This window comes from Polyodon spathula, chromosome 2, assembly GCF_017654505.1.
Source record: "Polyodon spathula isolate WHYD16114869_AA chromosome 2, ASM1765450v1, whole genome shotgun sequence".
Classification (NCBI taxonomy): domain Eukaryota; kingdom Metazoa; phylum Chordata; class Actinopteri; order Acipenseriformes; family Polyodontidae; genus Polyodon; species Polyodon spathula.
Genome location: NC_054535.1, coordinates 18,689,595 through 18,716,918, shown reverse-complemented (window position 1 = coordinate 18,716,918; position 27,324 = coordinate 18,689,595). Strand labels below are relative to the sequence as shown.

At 39.7% G+C, this 27,324-nt stretch overlaps 1 protein-coding gene across 2 annotated transcripts in view; it reads left to right on the top strand.

Annotated features, from left to right (window-relative positions):
* Positions 1-12,304, top strand: part of LOC121330992 (fibroblast growth factor receptor-like 1) — a 95,376-nt gene extending 83,072 nt beyond the window's left edge. For both annotated transcript variants that reach the window (XM_041278078.1, XM_041278069.1), the window contains exons 4-7: positions 6,882-6,971; positions 8,900-9,181; positions 10,352-10,705; positions 11,313-12,304. In XM_041278078.1, coding sequence (XP_041134012.1) covers positions 6,882-6,971; positions 8,900-9,181; positions 10,352-10,705; positions 11,313-11,743 — 1,157 coding nt within the window. In that variant the 3' untranslated portion in view covers positions 11,744-12,304. The remainder of the gene's footprint in view (positions 1-6,881; positions 6,972-8,899; positions 9,182-10,351; positions 10,706-11,312) is intronic.
* The last annotated feature ends 15,020 nt before the right edge of the window (positions 12,305-27,324 follow it).

Here is a 27,324-nt window from a genome sequence, read left to right as displayed (position 1 = left end):
CCTAACTAACCCTTTAATTGGATTGTGTTAACTAGGGGGGGGGATAACTTTCTCACACCTGAAGATTGCATGTTTGATTACCTTGCACAACAAACAAATGAAAGAAGCACCAAACTTTGGTGTAATTTTTTCTCTCTGGCTCTCTCTATATACTACTACAACCCACAAAAAGATCTGACCAAATTCAATGTGAAAAATGTGCCAAAATACAGAAAATCAGACAGGGGCAAATAGTTTTTCACTTCACTGTGTATGTGTGTGTGTGTGTGCGTGTGTGTGTGCGTGTGTGTGTGTTTAAATATAGCTGATATGGCATACTTAAGCAAAGATTGACATACCTGTACCCATTTTGTTTAAATATAGCTGATACAGCATAAGTAAATAAATAACAGAAAATGTTTTTTGAAGTTCATACCTCGTAGTTAGTGAAGTTTTTCTCCATCTCCTTCTCAGTTTGACTGCTGCATAATCCAGTTTATATCCTACCCGAATTTCTTTGAATTTCAGAAAGCCAGAAAACAGGGATACTGATGTTTTAATCACCATTTTAGTGTTTGGAGCATCTCTTGTAGTATGTTTTGTAATACATTTTCTGTTAAGTCAGAGAATTGCTATTGAGTAGTTTTTTTCACATTTTGCCATCTTCTGTTGTTGTGAGGAGTAAAGATGAAAGGTGTTCCTTTGAAAAGGGGTGGGACTGGTAGTGATGTGAATCAATCACATGACACATGGAGACTATTGCCTTGTAGTGTAAGGATGTTAGGGCAATAGTTTAATCTATTTTTGCTCCTATGATGAGGTTTTAACATATCACAGGTCATAATTTCTAAACACTGATTCACATATATACAGCTCTGGAAAAAATTAAGAGACCACTGTAAAATTATCAGTTTCTCTGATTTTACTATTTATAGGTATGTGTTTGGGTAAAATAAACATTTTTGTTTTATTCTATAAACTACTGACAACATTTCTCCCAAATTCCAAATAAAAATATTGTCATTTAGAGCATTTATTTGCAGAAAATGACAACTGGTCAAAATAACAAAAAAGATACAGTGTTGTCAGACCTCGAACAATGCAAAGAAAATAAGTTCAGGTTCATTTTTAAACAACACAATACTAATGTTTTAACTTAGGAAGAGTTCAGAAATCAATATTTGGTGGAATAACCCTGATTTTCAATCACAGCTTCCATGCGTCTTGGCATGCTCTCCACCAGTCTTTCACATTGATGTTGGGTGACTTTATGCCACTCCTGGCGCAAAAATTCAAGCAGCTCGGCTTTGTTTGATGGCTTGTGACCATCCATCTTCCTCTTGATCACATTCCAGAGGTTTTCAGTGGGGTTCAGGTCTGGAAATTGGGCTGGCCATGACAGGGTCTTGATCTGGTGGTCCTCCATCGACAACTTGATTGACCTGGCTGTGTGGCATGGAGCATTGTCCTGCTGGAAAAAACAATCCTCAGAGTTGGGGAACATTGTCAGAGCAGAAGGAAGCAAGTTTTCTTCCAGGACAACCTTGTACTTGGCTTGATTCATGCGTCCTTCACAAAGACAAATCTGCCCGATTCCAGCCTTGCTGAAGCACCCCCAGATCATCACCGATCCTCCACCACATTTCACAGTGGGTGCGAGACACTGGCTTGTAGGCCTCTCCAGGTCTCCGTCTAACCATTAGACGACCAGGTGTTGGGCAAAGCTGAAAATTGGACATCACCATACCTCTACGGTCCAATCCTTATGGTCTTTTGCAAACCTCAGCCTGGCTCTTCTTTGCTTCTCATTGATGAAGGGATTTTTTTCTAGCTTTGCACGACTTCAGCCCTGCCCCTGGGAGCCTGTTTCGAACTGTCCTTGCCGTGCACTTCACCCCAGCTGCCGTTTGCCATTCTTTTTGTAGTTCACTTGATGTCATCCTACGGTTGCTGAGTGACATTCGAATGAGTTGGCGGTCATCCCGGTCAGTGGAGAGTCGTTTTCGCCCTCTGCCGGTCTGTAGCTTTGTTGTCCCCAATGTGTGCTGCTTGACCTTGTTCTTATGAACCTCCGTCTTTGAAATTTTAAGGATGGAAGCAACCCGATACTCACTGTATCCCTCTGCCAGTAAAGCCAGAATTGAACCCTTCTTTTCCTCACTCAAAACTTTCCTTCTTAACTCTTTGGGCATGGTCAATAGTTATTTTTTGATTCCAATTACTTTTGAGGTACTACTAGCACTGTTTTGCCATCCAGCTGGTCCTATTGCAAGAGGATAGTGATGACCACCCTCACCAAAAATTATGATGAAAAGGAGCAATTATTCTAAACCAAATATATATATATATATATATATATATATATATATATATATATATATATATATAGATATCTCCCCTTCAGTCACTGTGTTCACAGTTGTACCATGTTAAATTTTCTATCTATATATTTTATATTGCTTATAACTTCATTGAGTTCTGTTCTGACATAAAACATAAATTCTAAAACGACAAAAGGCCATTCGACACACCTATGCTCACTCGCTTTGATGCAAGCATGGTTTGTTAGCGCTCACCAAATAAGGTGAAGCAAAAAACATTTAAAAGCGATCCAGATGTATTTCAGATAAGGAGGATGGAGGAGTACTATTAGAGCAGTACTGATAAGAAAATCCAACAAAGGGATGGGCTGGTTGGCCATAGCTGTAGCCTTTTTTCCATTCCTGAAATGTCTCATCTTTTTATCAAGAGTGAAACCTTTAATGTCCACAGCTTGCAACTGATCAGAAGAGGCAGGGCTGGCTTTGGTGGTTAGCATCTGAGGATGTGCTCAATGGGGCTCTGGAGCCTAAATACAGGAGATCAAACAAAAACAGAATGAATTGCAAGCTCGGACAAGCCAGTCAGTATCTGAGCCTCCTCTGCAACTTCAACAAGAATGATAATGAGATTAAAAAAAACAAAAAAAAAAAACAACATCTACCGTTCTGCTAGAGAGACAGTCTTATATTCATCATTTGACTACCGGTATGTGTTTTAATATACACATTCGTTCTTTGAAATGTTGTGAAAAATGCAGGGCACACCCTCCACACATAGTCGCCAACATCTGATAGCTGCACCTGACAACCGTAACTATGTGTATGATGAAGTCAGAATACTAGGGGATCAGCCGAGCCCATTGTTTACTGTGTGTTGCATTAGTAGTTGACACCTTAGTAGATTCACTTTTAAAAGTACTTTTCAGCCAGCAGAGAATGTCATTTCTTCAGTGTGCCTGTTGTCGCCATGTGTTTTTTTGGTGGCATAAGGGCCGCATTCATTTTAAAGGTTTCTAGAAGGAGGTGGAATGAGGCTGAAACAATTAATCTACTGACTTTCTGTAGACTACCTGGCTACATACTGGTATGTTATAGAGCCACATATGTAATTATATCCCTCGTGTAATCATCCCTTGGTAAGTATGCCACAGGATTTTAAAACTGTTTGAACTTAACCGCTGCAATATTCTACAGTGTCACAGAACAAAGGGAGTTGATTGATTTTAAAACCCCATGATATAATTACCATGCTATATCATGGTTATCTTTTATATGAAGTATGGGCCAACAGCTGCCACTAACTTGTTGCACATGTTCAAGGGGCTGCTGGAAGAGAATATTTCTTCATTTTAACATTCCTATTTCAGAATTTCATATTCAGATGTTTAACACAGTTCTGCCATCCTTTGTGGGTATTCTCTAAGAGAAAGAGAGAGGTTTGATGTTGCAAACACCGCACAGGCGTCCAGGTTTTATTAAGTTAAGGGTTTGCAGTGTTAAGCTATCAGCAAAGGTGGCCCTAGTGCGTATATACAGGTGTACAGTAATATTTACAAAAAGACAAAAACAACTAAGAAAACAGGTGGCCAAGCTCGAGCCGTCCTCTACTCCCACTATTCCAAATAACGCACGGTGATCGTTCGTAGCTTACCCTGGTTCCACACACAGTGGTTAGGGTTCTTCAAATTTAGTTCACTCACCCTGGTTAAACACACAGTGATGAGGCTTTCTACTGCTAACAGCACAGCACAGCATGGCATAGCACAGCATAGAACAAACAAACAAGAAAGAAGAACCAAGGGCAGCTTTTCAGCCCCTTTTTAAAGGCAAGTGACCAGGGTTAAGGGATTGTCAAAACAAAACCATGTTTTATTTAGAAACACAACAAAAATACATTATTTACAGGGGCAACCCTGCCATAAGCTTCTATTTTAAACAAATGTTTTTCATATAGAGTACATCGACATTCAGATTTAAATGTAAGTGGTTATAATATCAATTTAAATTAGATCATTTTGTATTATAAAGATTGGAGAGTGTTAATATATTTGGGCACCACTGTGTACAGGTAACCTTGTAAAAGTTTACCATGGTAAAAGCATGGCAAAGTGTAATAAAGCATTGTGAAAGCATGGTAAAGAATAGGTAAACATGGTACAATCCAAAGATGTACTACTATAAAAAAAGTGGTTCAGCTTTACATAACCCCTTTGACAACCATGCAGGTAGCTCTGAAGGCTATTGCACATGCACATGTTCAGGATTTTAAAAAAACTAAATTGTGTCTTATTATTGATCATCTGTTGTCGTGGTGATATGTCCAGGACACTTTTAGAAAATTGTAACCTGCAAAAGGTTGACACCATACATTACATACGGTTTAAAAAAAAGACCTGGAACCAGTTAGTAGTAAAGCTGACCAATATTAACATATGTCTCTATTTTTAAAGCAGCCACAGAAGATAAACATTCATGTCTGAAGTGTCAAATGGAAATAGCGTCTAAAATGAGTCATTTCCCTGAGCATTTATCTTGTAATGTGGAAAACATACAGGATAAGGTATATGGCACCAATTGTACCAGAGGATATTAATCCATAGCACTCTGCCAAGTAACTATTAATATCGCCTTGACTGAAAACACTGCATTAAAAAACTTAACAGGGTCATGTATTTATAAGAATCTTATTTCTTCCGGCAACATCATACTTTCACAGCCTTCAAAGTTATATAACAGAGTAAAATTTAAATATAGGACAGAGGTAATAAAAACAGTGCTGCAAAGGAGTTATAATTTCTGATAGGGCTGTTGTTTTACTGCTTTTTCTGAAGGTGGCTACTAAATATTTGAAAGACAGGTAAATAGTGGCTCATGTTTCTTTAAAAAGGGCAGTGATAAAAGTGTGCTGCCTGAAGTATGTTTTGCTAAAGAATTATCTTAAAACATTTTTTTTTAGAGCGTAGTAGCATTTATTGTGTTTAGTCAGTATATTTCACTGGAGCGGGTTGGAAAGAAAGAAAGAAAGAAAGAAAGAAAGAAAGAAAGAAAGAAAGAAAGAAAGCTCCCTTCCCCAGCTTTTGCTGGCTGCTATTTTCTGGGAAGCTGCCCGCGCTCCATCGGTAACTGTCCAGGTTTGAGACCACGCTGGATAAACCACAAAGCTGCATCTACAAGAGATCAAACAGATTTACAGCAAAACAACTTCAAAGGGCTGGCTGGGAGTCAGGCAGCTCTGAAAATGCAGCACTAACTTAGTGTAACATGAGGCAAACAGCATAGTTTCCACACTGTAAGCAGGGAATTTTTATGTGCCTTTTGGCACCAAGCATTATTTTGTTTAAAAACACCTTTCTGATGTTAATCTTTAAACATGTTAACACATTTTTTATTAACAATTCAGTCCAAATTGGCTGTTCTCATTTGGCAAAATTATTTTTTATTTTTATTTTTTGGATGGGGGGGTTGCATTTGGTGAAGGTTTTAAATGTCTGCACCCCATTTCAGCTGTTCCTTCCATGGTGTTCTGTGATGGTGGAACCGTTATTGTCTTATTTAGTATAACGTTTGTATGCATTATATATATGTATGGCTTGTTGGATTGATATGAACATGTTTGTAAAGCCTTATAATCTCTTTATTTTAGGTAATACTAACTGAAACTTTTTTTTTATTAATACTACGTATTCAACCATTGAGTGTTTCATAGTTTTGGGTGAACTTTATATAGACATTCCTTTAATGTTTCAGTTCTTAACTACACGGTAGCTTTTATTATTTTGTTGGCAACAATAGCATACGATTATACCAAGGAAATATTCAAGGTTTCAGCACTGTAGACTTTTATTAAAATGATACAGAGATTAATTTTGTACTCTCAGCTGTCATTTTTGTATTATTATACGTATAGTATAGCACTATACTGGTACAGTAGGTGCTGTTATTTTCTAACGGCCTGGAACTAATTTACTGGCAATGAAAGGACCAGTGTGTTACAGCATCAGCTGCTAAACTGGGATGAAGAAACCCAGAATGTCCATTCTTGCCACTGCCTCTTGTAGAGCATTCATCATCTGCAGCATCACACTCATTAAGTGCAGTGACTGGGCCCAACAGCACCTCAGTGAACTGGAATAGAGAACACATATCCATGTGCATTTCATTTTTTAAATGTGTGTATATATCTGTACTGTGTTTGATTTTGAAAACAGTATTTAACAGACTTTCTGTATAAAACAGTACAGTACATATTAAATATTAAAGAAATGCTAATTAGTGATAGATCTTTATACCACCACCATGCAAATCAATCATGAAGCTGTATGTGTTGTCACAGAAAGACTTGCACTAAAGAAGCTCTCAGCTGTTGGCTGTCACAGAAGTGGATTTTTTGAATGTTTTCCGTGGTGGCGATAGTTGAGATCCATGACTCTTTGGATCAGTATACTCTGTATGTTGTGCCATCTTTTGTAAGGGAAACATATGTCTGTACCGCATGGGAACCAAAGTAGAAAATCCACACTGAAAGCAGGCAATGAGTGCCATTCAATTATCAGACTAATACTCTCTCCCTTATCTCTGCAGATGACTCAAGCTCAGGAAAGGATGGTCCAGGGATCCCAGAAGGGAGTGACGCAGAGTATACAAATGAGGACATTTCAGGGAAACAATGGGGTAAGACGGGATGGGGGGGGGGTAATGGATAGCTGTGCAGAGTAGGGCTTTTCATGTGAATGGGTGTAGGAACAACAAAAAGGATTTAAATGCTACAGATAGGACTGCGTCACCAATAGCCATAGTGGGAATGCTTGGACCTGCATTGTGAAGCCAGAATAGATCTTGACCCCTCTGGTCAAGCCGAACCACGTCCAGGTTTCAAGTGGTTCCTCCTTGTGATTAACTGTAGTGGCGCCTGCAACAAGCTCACAAGGAGAGCTCTATTAACACTGATACAAGGGGATACAAAATGTTCAAAATTCCAATTACCTGTGCTTAGGTTCTGGAGTATTTCAGTATCCTTCATAGAATAACATTATAGTTTGAATGCATTACCCTGAAGAAATCTTGCCCGAACTATAAGCAGACAAACACTATATCATTACCAGCTGTGGTGTGGAACAAGCACTGCACAGTCTCTGATTGGGCAGCACACAGATACTGATTTGGTGCTATAGGAATCCCTGTATTGGATCATAGGCTGTTTTTTTTTTTTTCAAAATGTATATTTTCTTAGCACTTGTGCTCATATTATTATTATTATTATTATTATTATTATTATTATGAAAAAAAAAACTGATATTTTTTAATATTTTATTATTTTAAAAAAAAAAAGACTTTTTTTTTTTTCTGAATAAAAAGCACAGTGCCCATTAAGTCAGACATCATAGGTAAGGCCCTGTGTAAATCGTAATTTCACAGGCTGCACAGAAATCATTAAATCAGCCCACAAAATAACAATATTCTTAAGAAATAAAAATTAATTATTTAATAATTATTACTTGTATTTCATACAAAAAAAACCTAGTGCTGTGCAGTGATTGTCAAGTGACTATATGCAGTCAAGAAAATGAATGTCCCTAAAAAGGCTAAAAATGTTTCTGCATCAGATCAAGTAAAGCAGGAGTTTTACACAATAATGGAGATAAGCTTTTCTGTATGTCCTGCAACGATACTGTAGTTCACTACCAAGAATCGTCTGTTGACAGGCATTTAGATTCAAGTATTCACTGAGAGAAAGGCGGAAATCCAGAACAGTACTGCGACTGCTTTACTTCCATGTTCCAAATGTCCACTGAAAACCATGAAGCATGAAACACAGAAAATGTTGACCTGATTGTTTGCTCACATATCCCTCTTGACAAACTGGACAACCAAAAGTTACGTAAATTCTTCAGACTGAGTGTAGCAAAAGGTGGAGCGATTCCTTCATCAGCCTAGCTAAGACGTGAATATTTACCTAAAGTATCACAAGAAGGAGATTATGGAATTGGTAAAACAGTCTGGTTGCTTGTCAGCGGTCACTGACGAGTCGACTGATGCCCAAGATCAGTATGGGTTACACATTGTATTTGTTTTGCAAGACCTCAATGGTGAACATGGATCTGATGTACTAGAACTGAAAGATCTCCTTGCAGATAGACTTTGCATACAGGCTGCTAATTACAACAATGTTTCACAAGCTATTATAAAGTGCTTGAATAACTTGGATGTTGATTTTGATGATGTCAGTGCATTTATCTCTATATCTGATGTTTAAAAAAAAAAATCTGTATACATAATTTATAAAATAGTTCCGGTCACATTCCTCGAAATACAACACTTTACCTGTGACACTGCCATGAATTTTAAAGAATTGTAATGTATTATGCCAATTAGAATGTTGTCTGTGAAATTGGACGGCCAAACTCAATTGACTGTCTGCACCATCACAGAAAAAAGATCTGAATTTGTTCGTCTTTGCTTAAAGACATTTTAAACTTGAAAAACATATAAAGAAAAACAAAACTTGTTAGAAACAAAAGACAGTGTAGATGATTACTGTGTTGTATTAAACAGTCTTATAAAGTTAGTTCATTTTTCCCCCACCCCCTTTGCTCTTGCAGTGCGCCCAAGGTTCACTCAGCCTGCAAAGATGCGGCGGAGGGTAATTGCGCGGCCTGTGGGGAGCTCGATCCGACTGAAGTGTGCGGCGAGCGGGAATCCGCGGCCCGAAATTGCTTGGCTGAAGGACAGTAAGCCGCTCATGGCCCAGGTTGGGGAGGGCCGCAAGAAGAAGTGGACACTGAGCCTCAAGAACTTGGAACCCGAGGACAGCGGCAAGTACACCTGCCGAGTCTTCAACCGCGCTGGAGAGATTAACGCCACCTACAAGGTGGAAGTCATTCGTAAGTATAAATGGAACGTATTCTGTTTTTAAGAAAAGGTCTGTGATTATTGGCTGTGGACAGTTACACTTTTTGGAGGGTTTTTCGCTGCTATTAAGGAATTTTAGCATTTTGAAAAATATAAGAGAAGTACGATTCTCAAACATGAGGAGGTCATTCGGTCCATCAATGCCCAACAGTGTTCGTTAATCTTAAAATTTGTCACGTCAGGTCTTAAGGGATTCCATACCCTCAAGAAGTGTCCATGCATCAGTCATTTTTTTCTGTTTGGGCCTGGAGATGCTGACAAATTTGTCACAAGTGTAGTTGACAGGAAGTCTTGTCAGTGTCTTTTGTAGTCTGAGTTGGTCTGAGTCATGTAGAGGAAAATGTTTACTAGGCTAGTATTGCAGAACATAATCTCCCGACTCCCTCTCCAGTGCTCTGTCTGTTAGGCCACATTGACACATCTGAAGATTAGAGGCAGCAAGTAATAGGGATAGACGAGCAAGGAGTTTTAATCATTTATATGTGAACCACACTGTGGTAAAGGCTTCCTTCGAAGTAGAAAGCTCCAACCTGTCTGACATCTGGTCCTGATCAAGATACAGCTGTGTGCAAACTCCGAAAACATGTGTTTACACTAAAACCTGGAGCAAAGATGGTGGAAATGAATCAAACATCATCCCAGTGTCAGATGTGGCATTTTCCCTTTTATCAAAACCAGACACGGACAGGAACAGCATCGTTTCTGTTTCAGAAAAGAGGATATCAGCTCACTTTGTTCCTCACGCCGATATTCACTCAAAACAATCGTCTAGCATGTGAGAAACTGGGAGCTATGGGTCTCTCACTTAACGTAGGACTGCCGACACAGTGACATTAACTTTGCTTGGGTTCTACGTCCCAATACGAACCAGTAGCTTTGCTGGAATTGTCACATAAACCAGAGGGGTTTAAGAGAGAAATGTTGTGGCAGTAATAGTTATACCTACATAGGAAGTAAATAATGACAGAACAAATGCAATGTATTCTTTTAACACAGAGAAAATTAAAGCTTCTCAACTATTGGGAATCATTTGAGAAGAAGTCTAAAAAAGACAAAAATGGAATGGACACTAATTTTTTTTTTTTTTTTTTTTGGATGCTGTATTATTACTTAACGCTTTTCTGCTGTTTCACCCATTTCAGAGCGAACAAGGTCCAAACCCATCCTGACTGGTACCCACCCTGTGAACACGACTGTGGATTATGGCGGGACCACCTCGTTCCAGTGCAAGGTCCGTAGCGACGTCAAGCCTGTCATCCAGTGGCTCAAGCGCGTGGAGTACGGCAATGAGAACAAATACAACTCCACCATCGACGTTGGCGAATACAAGTTCGTGGTGCTGCCCACTGGGGAGGTGTGGTCTCGCCCTGACGGCTCTTATTTGAACAAGTTGATGATAACCCGGGCCAAGGAGGAGGACGCTGGGATGTACATCTGTCTGGGAGCCAACACTATGGGCTACAGCTTCCGGAGCGCCTTCCTCACTGTCCTGCCAGGTGGGATTGAAACTTGTTACTACATATACACTTTAGGATGATTCTTGTTGACTTTTTTTGTCATTGATAATATTACTTACAGCTGCTGGTGTCATATTTTTATAAAGGGAATCTCAGCTTTTGTCTCTGGCTTTTTAAAGAATACTATTTTTCTCAAATGAGGAATAACAAATTATAAAAATAACAAGAAATAAATGGTTGCAGCAGAAATGGCAAAATATTGAGCTAACATTAAAACAAGGAATCAAATTAATCATACATCTCTAAACCAGCATCAACAGCAACACTGAAACAAAAAAAAAAAATTGCTGTTAGTCCTCATACATAATCGAAAGCTAGGATTTAAAAAAGACAATATTTCCTCTTCAATAAATTAAACTATGTTTTAACTCACTGTTAAATAGCTTCCTGTGTTTGGACTTTTAGAGATTTATGTAGGCTGACTAAATGGTCTTTTATAGGCCTTGACATGACATCTCATGAAATATAACACACAGGGCCAGGGCCCTGTAATAATAGAATCTGGTTTTGATTATAATTTTTTTTTCTTTCAGTGTTTTTAACATCATCTTTCTATCACTCTCTTTTTTCTTGTTCCTGTTAACAGACCCAAAGCCGCACATTCCACCTGTGATGGTCTCCCCGTCCAGCAGTCTTCCCTGGCCCGTCATCATCGGGATCCCCGCGGGGGCCGTTTTCATCTTCGGGACAATCCTGCTGTGGCTGTGCCAGACCAAGAAGCAGCCCTGCTCTTCCCCGTCTTCAGCTGCTGCAGTGGCAGCTCAGTCCATCCACCGCCAGCCTCTCCCGAGAGAGCGTATCTGCCTGCCGCAGGTGTCTGACAAAGACTGTGGGAGCTCCATGCACTACGAGGAGTATTTAGCCCAGCAGCAGCATCTGCTAGCTCAAGGGCCTACTCTGGCCCCAGTCATGGTTCCTAAAATGTACCCAAAGATTTATACGGACATCCACACTCACACTCATCAACATGTGGACGGGAAGATTCACCAACACCAGCACATTCACTATCAGTGTTAGGTGATGCTTCTTGAAAAAAACAACAAGGCCTTAACTGCATCCCTCCACCCCCACTCTCTGTCACATCCCTCCCTGTGTGGCACCAAACATACTGTTTACACTGCCAGCCACCAGCAGGCCACGAACTGGACAAATAAAAGACTGTGTGATTATTTTTTTATTGAGGCTTGAGGGGGTGCAGGGGATTGGATTAATGAAGGAAGACAAATCTGGGGAAGAAAAAAAAATGCAATTTGCTGAAATTACACTTTACATTTTTAATTTGTTTGAATATTTTGGTAAATCAAAGGGGAATTGAAAAAAAAAAAATGGGACGCTATGGCTTATATTAATCACACATATTTTTGCCTCAAAATGTTTTTCGTTTTATTTTGGAGAAAATAAAAACGCCCTTTTTGAGAAGCCATTTTTTAAAAATCTGTAGTATTTTTTGGAAGTATATGCAGAAATATTTTCCCTCTCAATTAAAAAAAAATAATAATAAAATAAAATAAATAAAAAATATATAGAGTATCCCTGACCACTATAATGCCAACAAGTAACTGCATACATTATCTTCCATTGACGGCTATATCCCATTGTCGTATTTCAGAGTAAAAACCTAAACAACATGGCTCCATAATACCACCTGCTAGTCACCAAATGGCATTCGCTCCCCTGATTGGCGATGACTGCGTTGAAGAAGGAATATAAATGCCTGCTTTAATGTGATCTGGTTAACACTCGTCTAGCAACGCCCTGCAGTCTGACTCGCCACTCATCAAAGCTGGGACAGACCGCGAAGTTCAGATGTTTCTTGGCTATGCACTTACGCAGAGTGTTTTGAATAAAAAGTTACAAGTTTGAAACTGTTATTTACTGTACAATCACATTTCACTGACTTTGGGGGGGGGGAGGACCATAATAGTGCATATGTGGACTAGAATACAATGTAACCACAAAATATAAAGCTTTAGTAATTATATATATAGAGATTTTAAACAGAAGTCATGTATATTTAATTTATTTTGTTAAGCGAGAAATAATGTATAATGTTTTCATCAGAGCAGACATTTCTATACATATTTTGATCCAAAATACAGTATAAGTAAATATGAAAAATTTGAATACCATGTTTGTTATAGTTGACATGTAAGCTATGTAGCATATATTCAATAGTTTCTGAACGAGTTGTAAGTCATATATTTGTATGCACTGTTTGAATATACAAAATTGAAATTATTAATATCTTTGTATTGACAATCCTGTACAGTCTGCGCTTTTTGTTAAGTTAGAAATGTTTTCAAAGTTTATTAATTTGGAGACATTTTAATTATTTTACTGTGGTTATTGATAAAAGAAACACAAGAAAGACTTATTATTATAATTATTATTAGTATTAGTATTATTGTTGTTGTTGTTGTTATTATTGTGTTTCTCAAGTGCCAAAAGTTTCAATAACATTTTTAGAAAGAAAAACACAAACAAGCAAAATTATTACGGAAGGATAACAAAATATTGTACAACCTTTAACCATTTATAAAGAAAAACAAAACTCACCTTTTTAAAAAACACCAAACCAAGCAATTCCCATGAGGTATTCAACTACTGCTGTTTGAAGCATTACAATCAACCCTAAGATATACTGTATATATCGCTTTTGTATGGTCTACATTGACAACCCAGAAATGTTGTCCTGTGTTGAAGAAACTTTTGCACTCAAAAGCAAAATAGCTGGCTTTTTTTTACATTTTTTTACTTTTAACCACTAAAGAGAGATTTCCAGGGATGTGTCATCTGTGTCCCACCTCCCACTGTGTGTTTGTTTTTCATAGTCCTGAAGTCAGTTGAAAAGCAAATCATTTTTTATGTTCATTTTGTCAGAACTGCAGCAATACAACCAGCTGTTAACAAACATAGGTACAGATTTTTTGCAACTTCCATGACATATATTTCGACTATTAGTCTTTCTCAAGGGAAACGTTCATCATTGAAGTTGCAAAGTTCCTTACAGTATTTTTAAATGTGCCGTTATTTCTTGTTTAAAGTTATGGATAAGTTTACAAGTCAATAAGGAATGGTAAAAAGTTGTCTGCTGAGAGGTCTAGCTTTAGGAGCTCAAAGGGTTCATAATTATAGGATTATCTACAGGGAGTATAAACATGTAATTCTGGGTAGCTGCCTAGTAATAATAAAAACTACCCACATTACATCTATGTTATTTCACTGGTGTAGCAATATGGTGCTACTCTGTTTATATTACAAGAGTGGTGCTTATTTGTTTTAAAGCCTAAAGTAGAAGGCAGTTGACACATGAACAAAACAACACCACCATCACATGCAGTATATATCGAACGGTTCCAGAAGCATAACGGTGTAGTTGCATGTTGATGCTCATAAAATGTTTTTTGGGTTTGTATTATAATATAATGGCATGAAAAAAAAAAAAACTAAAAAACAACTCCAATAAATGTTTCCACCTTTGACCCCATTATGTAAACCCTGTATGAGTAACCGTTAAAAAATAAATAAAAAGAATTGTGGTGTATGTATATACGTATATATATATATATATATATATATATATATATATATATATATATATTATATATATATATATTGGATATATACTATCTTTGTATAAAAATGTAGCCATGAGTTGCATTAAACAATCCAGCTATTTTATACATGTTTGGACATTTGATTTATGCAGTTATACATTATATTTAACCTACAATACAAAAAACATCCCCTCTACAATCAAAACATTTTTTTTTAAAGTTTGACAAATAATATCTATAGCCAAAAAATGGATTGGTCTGATACTGATGTGGTCTTGATGAACACATTGGGCAATACAAGCCACTGCATTGAGGGACAAACATTTTTGCATCTTTTGCATGGCACCCACCGTGCTCTTAGTGCAATTGTTATGGTCTATACGCTTTCCTTTGATCGTTATTAAGTATTTGTACACAAGTCTCGAACAGTTTATAAAGGCCTAGTGGACCACATGATATTTCGCATGACCACAATATGTTAACATCTTAAATAGAAGTTATGGAAAAATTTGTGTGAGTATACATTCTACCATATCATTTTGATGTCAGAAATATATTATCTAAGGATGTTGGGACATCATAATAGACAAAGCAGATCCCTTTATGAGGTAAAACAAAAGAAGAAATTGTATTTTATTGTTACTTTTTTAAAAGAAAACTTGGCAAAAAAAATAAAAATAAAACCTATACCAGAGTATCATCGCCGGGTACTTGTGTAAAATCTCTGCAGATTTAAAGACAGTCAGATAATACTGACTTACCATGAGTTTTCGTAGTCAAAAGTTTTCCTAATTTGAAAAATACATGACTGTGTGTGTGTGTATATATATATATATATATATTATATAATATATAATATATATATAGATATATATATAGCGCCTATTTGTTGTTTTCCAAACACAAAGGTTGGACTTTAGAACTACGAATTTGATTTTAAATGTTTTTTTTTTTTTTTTCTTGAAAAATAAACTGGAAATGTGTGATTAAAAAAAGCAACACAAATGGTTAAAACTCAACAACTCAAACACGGCAGTGATACAACTAAACGAAAAAGGAGAAACTACCAGAAAGCACTGTGTGGGCTATTATTGACAAACTTGGGAGAATAGGAACTACTGCAACTGGCAAAATCCTTGAATTATTGCAAAAGATTTGACACAAGAATTGAGAGAAGATGGTCAAGAATTCATGCGTGAACAATTCAATGATACCTCAAAGGTGTCCAACCTTTTATTGGACATGAGACACTTTTAAATTTCAGGCTAAGAAGTGAGCCACAATAATAGTGTAGCGTGCATGGGGGTAGGCAGCAGCAGGACTGGTATGTGACGTAAAACAGACACATAATCCTGATATACGCTCCTTGCAAAGGAGCCGTCTCTTTTGTACAGTGGTATCGGCGCTATGCTTCAGTGTGAGAGGTCGCGGGTTCGCGCCCGCCCTCCGCCTGTGTGTGGATTGCCTCACCCTGTGTGATGCGCCTGCCTGCGTTAACCTATTTCGCTACAATAGATTTCACTGTGAGCCTTGTACCATACCCATATTTAACCATATTTAGGATGTAAAATAATAACATACACACAGCAGGGTAGTGAGGGATGCAGCGCGACCTGGTGGACACTAAGAACAGCATGAGTACTATTAAGACAGCTCAGGCATTTTCAACACATTTTCAACTGTCATGTATAGTCAAGATTGAACTCAATGTAATGCAGCTGTTGGCTGTGTGCATGCGTGTATGTGTGTGCTTGTGCGTGAGTGCGCATGCGCGTGTGTGTGTGTCTGCTGGTGTGTGAGTGTGTGTGTGTGTGTCAAGCGGGTGAAGGGGATATTGTAGCACTGTTGTAATAATTAATCTAGAGGAAAATATAGTTAAGGAACGACATGGCCGCGGCTCCGCCTACAGCAGGGAGAGTCAGGATGGGGCCACTGCATCAAAGCAGGCAGCAGGGGAAACCAGGCTGCTGGGCCACCAGGACAGAGTGAAGGCTGGATGCTAAGATGGGCATAGACCCTGGGAGGCCTACTGGGCTAAGTTTCAAATGGTAGCCCAGGCCAATGGCTGGAACCAGGCCGAGAAGGCAGTGCAGTTAGCAGCGGCCTCGGAGGAGGAAGCACTGAGGGACTTACTTGATCGGAATGATGAGGAGCTAACGGATTATTGGGCTGTTGTCACTGCCCTGGATCACCGCTTCGGGGGTATTGAGCCTGCTACAAGTCTACACCAGTGCTTGGCCTCTTATAACTGCCATCCCGGGGAAAGGCTGGGTGTGTTTGCTGCCGAGATCCACAACCTCATTAGGAAAGGCTACCCACACTTCGCAGCTGAGGTACAGGAGGAACTGTCCATGGAGGCCTTCCTCTGGGGGTTAACTCCCAATGCCCTACGCCGCAACGTCAGACTCACTGCGCTGGCCTCTCTGGAGCTTGCTTTAACCCAAGCCAAAATATTAGACGGAATCGACTCTAGGACCATCTCTGCTGGTGCTGCGGCCAACCAGGTCACATCCAATGCTTCTGCTTGGCCCTCACCACCCCGGTCACCTCACCAACACTGACTCCCAGCAGGGAAACTACCGGGGACCAGTGTAGATGGGAAACCACTGGCCCTAGCTTCAGTTCCTAGAGCACTAGTCAGCGCGTCAGAGCCGGACACACAGGGAGTTCTGCCGTTCACATAGGGGTACTATCGGAGGGAACTCGAATGGAGCCTAAGACTGTACACCTAGTATGGTCATCAGAGAGGTCACGCTGATGTTTGGGAAGGGCAGGATTGCCATTGAGGTGACAGGACGAACTGTGCGAACTGGATAGCAGAAGTACAAGACCCATGTATACTGGGATTGAACTTCCCTCGGTTCACAGGGGGTCAACTGGACCTACAGTCCAGGACGATAAGGTTTGCCTTTACCCCGCCAGGAATGGTCGATAGGAGAACGAGCACCCCTGTTATGCAGATCAAAGATCCTGTTGCCCTCTCCCCCGAAGCAAGACCCAAGACGGCGTTCTCGACCAGTTGTGGACTGTAGCAATTCAAGGCCATCCCATTCTGGCTCTGCAACGCCCCGGCCACCTTTGAAAGCCTGATGGAGAGGGTCCTGCTGCACTGAGGGAGATGCTAGGGAGGGTGACCAGGGCCGGCTTGAAGCTGCACCCCGAGAAGTGCCACCTGTTGCAGAGAGAAGTGTGCTCTTCACTGATGTCCTTCCAGGAACCTGAGGGTCAGATGGCCCGGTGCATTGAACAAGTGCAGGCCTTCCAGTACACCGAGCAGCACTGGGCCGAAGAGAGACACCAGAACAGCGATGCCCTGTCTCGCCGTCCCTGCGCTAAGGGATCTCCGGGCTCAGGGACACCACTTCAATGCTGCGGATTAGGTGAGGGTGAGAGTGCCCTTTTCAAGTGCGTTTCCATGACCTTACAATGTTTATTTGGGCAGGACAGCGGGACAGCTTTGAATTAGTCGGTGTCTGCACTAAGGTAGCCACCGCGGAATCAAATGGATCACTCCGGGAGGACCGGGAGGGGCTTAAAGTGCTGTTTAGTCAAAACCAATGTTTAAAACCGATCGGCGGACCTGAGTCTCCTCAGTCCAAGGGATCTGGACTCGGGCAGCAGCTCTGCTCGCAAGGGCTGCTAGCTCATCCTCAAGTGGACCGCTAGGAACCATATATGTCTTAGATGGGGAGCCATCTAAACAGGAGCGGTCCTTCATTCCCCCTTCAAATTCGCCTTCCTCCAGGGACAACACATCACCCTGCTCCTCCTCAATCAGCTGAGACTGTGGGAGAGCAGAGACCAGTGCTCGAGCTGATGGGGTCTCCAGTACCTAAAAAGCCAGAGTGGGTGCAGGGGGAGCTGTCAAATTTACAAAACGCTCCAACAACTGCTGATTTGAAACAGTGCTTGCTAGCTGCATCATTTGTGTCTGTAAGGCTGACACATCTGCATTGGGCGAGTGCCTGCGCTTCTTCGCTTTCTTGGTCTTGTGTCTTGGAGAGCGAGACACAGACCGAGCCTTCAGCACTGTCTGTCCTCTTAGCCCTGGACCTCTTTTGAAAGCTGGTGCACACAGCACAAAAGGTGGGATCTGCCAGCACTCGCCGGGCACAATTGGCACCCAGGCATTGGACGCACAAATTATGGCCGTCCTCTGGGGGAGGCCCCTTATCTCACACAATTGTGGAACGACATTGCTGTAAGACACTGGTGCTATGCGTGGGAATGCTAAGTACCGAGGTCTACCTGGCACGAGGACAATGAGGAAGTGCTATGCAAGGGACTGTTATGTGTACCGGGGCTATGCACGGAGGAGCTATGCACTGGGTTAATCCAGATGAGTGCACGGGGCACCACGCACGAGGCACTGAGCACGGGGCATAGAGGGTGCTGTGTACATCAGTACAATGCGCAGGGATACTAACCAAGGGGCTGCTACCCGGTGCTATGCACCGGGTAATGCACAGGGGCACGTGGTACCGATGGATTTGTGGGGTACTATGCACAGGGGTGCTATGTACCACAGAAACAGGCCCAAATCCTATGCACTGGGTTAATGTGCTAAGCTGGCAAGCCAGAGCTACGAATCGCTGCACATTAAAACCAACTGTAGCTGGCTTAAAGACAGGAACAGTATTTTTTTTTTTGAAAGTCAAAAACAAACACTGTTCAGTTTTGCACAACGCGCAAACACAGACCAGAAAATGAGACACAAAAACAATTTTTGGAGTCCAAAATGGACAATGCTGGAAACAGCAGCTGCTGCTTCTCAGCCAAAAAACACACAGCCGTGTGTTTAGACTAAAAAATAACTTCCATCTCATCCAAAGGAAGGGGCAAGTTGGCTTCCAAGGAGGAATAGTGAGGTTGCTGTGTGACGTATCGTCTTGTTCCAGAATGCAACAGACACATGGTCACACTGGGCCTATCAGGCAGCTTTTTAAATATGTGCTCAGGTCATGTGACACGATGGTCATTTCCCTTTCGTAATGGTTGACATTTCGAGATTGAAAGGAACGTCTGTACAGTACTGAAACACTACGTTTAAAAAACCCAACTGTACAACTGAACCTGAAAAGTTAAATTTTTGTCTCGTCTGACCACAAAACCTTTTGTCTGCAATATCATATACATGCTTTGTCGAAAACTCCATACGTGCTTTAAGATGAGGCTTTTTGAGTAATGGCTTCTTTTTTACCACCCATCCATACAGGCAAGCTTTGTGTAGGGACTGGCTTATTGTTGATGTGTGAACACTGAATCCCATCTCAGACACAGAACTTTGCAGATCTCTCAAGATTATTGTTGGCTTCAGAGTGACATCCCAAACCAGTTTCCTGCTTGACCAGATGTTCAGTTTGGGAGGGCGACCTGATCTGGGTAGTGCCTGGGTGGTATGATGCATCTTCCACTTCTTAATGATGGACTTCACTGTGCTGAGAGGGATAATAAGTACCTTTGAAATTTTCTTGTAACCTCCTGCTCTGTGCCTCTCTACCACTTTATCCCTGACTTGTTTCGGAAGTTCCTTGGTCTTCATGGTTACTTTGTTGGATCACTATGTGAGCTGTAGATTGAAAGTCTTTATATACCTGAGGGAAATTATCTACAAGTTAAATCACTTTGAGTACACACAGGCTGAAACCATTTCACTAATCGTTTGCATCTGAGCTGATTTAGGACTGCAGTAGCAAAGGGGTTGAATACTTATGCAACTGAGATTAATCTGTTTCTCTCTGTAAATCTTACTTTTCTGGAGAAGTTTGTGTAGTTTTTACATGTAAAGTCTAATTTTAAAGCATCGTGGAGTACGCTCAGGTGCCAACAAAATATGAAAACTTTGCAGGGGGGTGAATACTTCTGCAAACCACTATATATATATATATATATATATATATATATATATATATATATATATATATATATATATATATATATATACACAAACATTAGGAACACCTTCCTAATATTGAGTTGCACCCCCCTTTGCCCTCAGAACAGCCTCAATTCATCGTGGCATGGACTCTACAAGGTGTCGAAAACGTTCCACAGGGATGCTGGCCCATGTTGACTCCAATACTTCCCACAGTTGTGTTAAGTTGGCTGGTAGTGGATCTCTACTTCGAATAGCTTGTTCTATCTCATCCCACAGATGCTCAATTGGATTGAGATCTGGTGACTGGGCAGGCTACTGCAGTAAGCTGAATTAACTGATAAGTTTGTGGAACAATCCCAGCCAATCTTGGCATAGAGCATTATCCTGCTGAAAAAATCCATTAGCAGATGGATACACTGCTGCCATGAAGGGATGCACCTGATTGACAATGATGTTCAGATACCCTGTGGCATTCAAACTTTGCTCCACTTTTGTCAAGGGGCCCAATGTGTGCCATGAAAACACACCCCACACCATCACACCACCACCACCAGCCTGCAATGTTGACACGTGGCATGATGGATGCATGTACTCATGTGGTTTTCTCCATACCCTAGTCCTCCCATCAGCGTGAAACAGCAGGAACTGGGATTCATCAGACCAGGCAATGTTTTTCCAATCCTCCAGTGTCCAGTGTTTTCGTTCCTTAGCCCACTGCAACCGCAGTTTCTTGTGTTTTGCTGAAAGAAGTGGAACTCTGTTAGGTCGTCGGCAGCCATACCCCATTCGTGTCAAGGTACGACGAGTTGTGCATTCTTTTATGGGTCTTGCCGCACCAATGTTGTACTGGATTGTCAGTTGACAAACTGTAGCCCGCCTGTTGCTGTGCACAATTCATGTCAGTCTCCTTTGGCCTCTTTCATCAATGAGCCGTTTTCGACCACTGGCCTGCTGCTGGCTGGATGTCCTTTGGGTGGTGGACTATCCTTGATACACACTTAAAATTGAGCGTAAAAAACCCAACAGCGTTGCAGTTCTTGACACACTCAAAGCGGTGCGCCTGGCACCACTACCGTACCCCGTTCAAAGGCACTTAAATCTTTTGTCTTGCCCATTTATCCTCTGAATGGCACACATACACAATCCATGTCTCAATTGTGTCAAAGCTTAAAAATCCTTCTTTAAACTGTCTCCCCATCATCTACACTGATTGAAGTGGATTTAACAGGTTACATCAATAAAGGATCATAGCTTTCACCTGGATTCACCTCGTCAGTCTAATACTTTCATTTCGCTGCCCTTGTATAAACACCACACTCAGATATCAGATTTGTAATAGATGCCACCCTCAAATAAACATCGCTTTCAATAATGAAACATGTACATTTTTGGTCCCTACCCCAGCTCAAATAAATGCAGCACTTAATAAAGAAATGCATACAAAACACAGTATGGCAAAACATTACAAATAGAAACAAAGTGAATTAAATAAACTTGAATAAAATGTATTTAAAATAATACAATTGCACACTAGAGCATATCGGTATTTTACTGTAAAGTTTATGGAACCCAAATAAAAAAAGAATGCAGTAGATACACAGCACTATGTATGATACAGCAGCAGCACTAAAATATATATATATATATATATATATATATATATATATATATATATATATATATATATATATATATATATGAATTAGCAAGAAAAGTATCGCATTTTAATTGTAATGCAGAAAGTGTATGATCATTATTTAAGTTTCTTAAATGCATTTCTGTTTTGGTTTTATGCACTGTATTTTGGCTAATAAGAGACTCTGCAGAATCATGATCCAGGCAGGAAGTTCGGAGTGTGGGGTGTGGTGTTTTGGAGTCAATGGGGAGCAGAAGCTAGTGTAGCTCTCGCTGTTTATGGGATAGCCAAGGGATCAACTCATCTTCCTAACCGAAGCCCTGTCTGGAACAGGAGACCGTGAATGTTTAGTTGTCTTGCTGGTTGAAGAGAAATAAATGTATTGTATGTTATACAGTTCAGCCCTGCGACACTTAGAAACTGCTGTAAGAAAAGAATGGGAAAATAAACCTACCTCCTCTGTGTTAAATTAACATTTCTCGCTTGTTATTATTTCCTTCTCCAGGCTACAGTGGTATGTGACCTCACCTAGTCAAACACAGATCTGATCTGCGAGCTCATCAGTTTTCAGTCTGTAGGACTTCTTCACCATCCTGATGAAGTTGTATCTGCAGAAATAAACTTAAATATACGCCTCCCTCAAACACCATAAAAGACGCAAGAAATAATTTCACCTTTCAAAAAACATAGCACTTCTAATTACCGTCGCACATGAATAAGCGCCACAGATGTTTTTTAGCAATTTAAAATAAATGCTGCTGCGATAAGTCAAAGTAATATGGTATATATGTATGTACAGTGGTTTGCAGAAGTATTCATCCCCCTGCAAAGTTTTCACATTTTGTAGGCACCTGAGCATACTCCACGACGCTTTCAAATTAGACTTTACATGTAGAATCTACACAAACTACTCCACATTGATACAGTTAGAAAATATATATTGAATATAAATAAGTAAGATTTACCGAGAAAAACAGATTTATCTCAGTTGCATAAGTATTCAACCCCTTTTCTACCGCAGCCCTAAATCAATTCCGGTGCAAATGCTTTGTTTGTAAGGTCACAGAATTAGTGAAATGGTTTCAGCCTGTGTGTACTCAAAGTGGTTTAACTTGTAGATAATTTCCCTCAAGTATATAAAGATTTCAAGCTGCAACTCACATAGTGATCCAACAAAGCAACCATGAAGACCAAGGAGCTTTCGAAACAAGTCAGGGATAAAGTAGTAGCGAGGCACAGAGCAGGAGGTTACAAGAACATTTCAAAGGCACCGATTATCCTTCTCAGCACAGAGAAGTCCATCATTATGAAGTGGAAGATGCATCATACCACCCAGGCACTACCCAGATCAGGTCGCCCTCCCAAACTGAACATCTGGTCAAGCAGGAAACTGGTTTGGGATGCCACTCTGAAGCCAACAATGACCTTGAGAGATCTGCAAAGTTCTGTGTCTGAGATGGGAGTCAGTGTTCACACATCAACAATAAGCCAGTCCCTACACAAAGTTGGCCTGTATGGACAGGAGGCAAGAAAGAAGCCATTACTCAAAAAGCCTTATCTTTAAGCATGTATGGAGTATCATGTCAAATTTAGTCACCTTTATAAAATTATATTAACAAACGTTATGAAAACACATTACAACAACAAAACAACGGCACTGCCTGTTGTATGTATGTAAAAAGATACAAATGAGTCACAATCTGTTCAAATTAGGTTCAGGGTTTTCAATAACATTACAGATATTTAAATCACACACAATGTAGTGTATGCAGCACTGCCAGCTCACACGTGCAGGCCTCTCGACAGTGGGATCTCAATGCCAAGCCATTCAGCACCTCCGGTATTCAGTGGCTCGGCACTCTCGACTCTCTCAACACTCTGAGTACTTCCTGCAGCAGAGTGCCGGCACTCAGCACTCAAAATCTTCTAACTCCTTATTTTGTATTTTATTTTATTCTATATTGTACATTATCTAATTTGCCAAAACTATCTAAACTGCTGCCGAAACTTTCTCTCCAACACCAACCAGACGCAGCACAGTCTGACACAAGGTTTCAAGTACAGCAACTGGAATAATCTCCCTTCAATGGTAGATTTCAACAAGGTCTAAACTTACTGTATGGCTTTGACAATCCCTTTAATCCAAGATGCGTTTCCACTGATTGATGTGTCCAGACACTTTTTACTTAGGCAGGATTGAAGAAGGAAGGTTGTTTCGGGCGGGCTGTCAGCATTCAGTTACTTTTCTCTGTAATTAAATATGCCATTATCGTGTTTGGAATATATTTTAATTGAAAGATTGACGAGTCTATATAGTTCTACCCATTTAATAGGATAGATGTGGTCTTGATGACTAAAGGTTGGGTTAGGGCCACACTACTTATTTATGTTTCTTATTAACGTTCAAGAAATCGAAATTCATTATCTCGCATTCTGTAGCTTCCTGGCTAGATTATAGAGATGCTAGTAAAAAAAACAAAAAAAAAAAAAAACAAACAAACAAAAAAAAACCTTACAAGTGGCCTTAGGATATAAAGTTAATAATGGACGTATTAAATCGTGAGTTGAAATGCAGAGCCAAAACCTGTTTGTCATAATGTTTGGGATATTCAATGGAAACATGGATATTTATATCTCATTGAAATATAACATCCACACACCTAGTATAAAATTGTTTTAGGGACATGTAGTACTGTGAAATACATGGTTCCTGATTTGGGGTCTGAAGTCAGAAACAGATATTTCCAGAGCTAAATAGATTAATGAGAAGCAGTCAAAACAGTAATTAAAGCTGGTATAATATCGGTATGGATTTTTCATAAATAGCCCTTATAACTTAATGAAAATCATCATGTACAAAAGTTCACCAAATCATAAATGAACGTGAGACAACTCCAATGGTCATTTAATGCCTTGCTTAGTATTTATGAGCTTTATTTCAGTTTAGATAGATTGACAACCCAGTTCAGAACCTGGCATTGCTCTTTAACTTCTTTGGCTTTTTTCTCTTGAATCTACTGAGGCACACATCATATGATTTTTGTCTTAGATTTTTCATTAACATAGGAAAACACTGGAAAAAAACCTCCAGAATTTCAAACTGCATCACATCCTGCAGCAAATCAGTCTACTGATGGGTGTTGCATTCTGTAGATAATCATGTTAGTGGCTGCATAACTCAAACAGTGACATTTTTACTGCAACCAGTAAAACCCAATTATTTCTGCATGCTCACCTTAGCGTGAAACCCTTAGTGTTGTTTAACAACACAATGACCATTTATTTCTTTAACTGGAGCGTTTTGCATACATGATGCTGATGTGAATGATTGATGGGTCTTGTTGACATTGTGACATCAGTTGTTCAACAGCATGTTTTATTTGTTTGCTTTTTACAGGGGAGGACTTTGATGCCTAATTATGGGTTTAATATTTATAAAAGAAATGCTCCAGCAATTAGGAATTAGGATGCAAAATCCTCCAGTCCAGTTTTCAACCTCTTCAAGTTTCAAGTTATGTATGCATTAAAGAGCATGTAGTTTACATTTTATTTTCAATTTCTTCTTAACTTTTACCTTAACCTTGTATATACAACGTGCTAACTTCAGAATACAGCACAGTCATATATGTAATTCCATGACTCATATTTACTACACACTTAAAGGAAATACAGTAAAATATGACATACCTTGCAAATTTAGATGGTAGTCCTTATGGTCCTGTTGTACAGTGTCACTGTTTATTTTAGAGTTCTTATGTGATGGAAAATTGTGAGAGACTACACAGCCCACCTTATAAAGGACTGTATGGCAGGCAGGGGATGTTCAGAACAGAACTGGGGTATGCTTGGACAGCAAAAGCAAGGGTCATCATTTCTCATTTTAATGAGCAATAACGTTCACTATTTTGTGTATTTCTTTTAAGTTAAACTGTATACATTAGCATTGAGAGGTGGCCCTATAAAAACAATAGTTTTTGAGCTCAAAAATATATTAAGTATTCTTAAACAAATAAATGTGCTTTGATGTGAAACAGAACAGAGGGAGGTGACGCAAATGTTTATTGAATTACACTTCTTGCCATGTTGTGTTACTGGAATTACGTACATACCTGCACAATTAAAGTTAATTTAAACCCTGTGTATATTGGAGGGAAATGAATAACTGTGAATTCTGAAGGCAGAGGAAAGCCCTTTTCCTTTTGGAATAAAGAATAGCATGAATGACATGGATTCTCATTTCCAGTAGCCAGTGGGGTGAAAGACAATTACTTTATCTCTTGTAAAGCACAACAAAAGCATGGTAAAAATAATGGTCAGATACGGTAAATTCATTGTCCGATACGCATATGGTTCCAGTACTGTAGTATGTATTGGACCTTGCTATGCTGTCCTATTTCAATCACTTGAAATAACTTTCAGTACTTTTTTTTTAGCATTTTGAACTGTTTCAGGCAACTTTTTTTTGGCTGTAGAATTATTGTGTTTATTCATTATGTTCAGGTACAAACAGGTGTACTATAATAAAAACTTTTTTTCAGAGTATCTGCTCAGGTTGCTAGGATACGGTCTGCCTGGAGTCACATGCAGCAGTGTCATCTGGGATAAATGAATTCGAGGGCCACTCGGTTTTAGACATGTTTCAGTTTTGTATTTAAGGCTCCATCAAAACCTTTTTTTTTTAAATGTGTGTTGTTATTTTGCCTAGCCTTTATTCTTTATCATTTTATTCTCTTGAAAATTTAAACACACCTCTTAATAAATAATTTGCAAATGTTTATAACATACATGAGTTTAAGAACTTACAGTATATTGTTACAAGTGATTTTTGAAAAAAAGCTAACCTAAATGTCATTCTCCTCCCCTCACAGGGTGGCAGTATTTGAATGGCAGGTTACTTCAATTGCAGTGAGCAGTTCAATGTTGATTCCTGCAGTCTTTTGAAAAGAAAGCAGTGTTATTTCCAGTGCACTTGGATGCTTGAAATTGTACTTGTGGGATGTAAGTAAAAAATGCATAATGTGTTATGGATGGGATTGTGATTGCACAGCTCAGAGTATTATGGATTTTCTTATTGTTGCAGCATCTTGGAAAGCGCTTTTTGATGGTGGTCCACTATGAAAGGCCAGACATTCTGAGGAACATAATTGCATCACCTGTTACTCATTACCTCATTTAATTACGAACTGCCTATAAAAGGTGTGTTGCCCATACAGTGCTGGCAGAGTGTGGGGTTGGCTGTGCTGTTGGAGGATCCAGACTAGGAAGTGGATGAGAGGAGTCTCTGGAGGAACAGACTGCAAGAAGAACCTGTAAAAGTTGGACCAAGAGATCAAGGGAAGTTAAAACCAAGCAGCCCTTTTGTTTGAGTGGTGAACCCTGTTTAGCTTGCAGAAAAGTGCACATGACTAGAGTAATTGTGTTCAGTGTGTAATTGGAAACCGTTTTATTTGACAGTACAGCATATATGGACTATACCACTATGAGTTATGAAATGTGTTGAATAGTATTATACTGATGGTACATAATT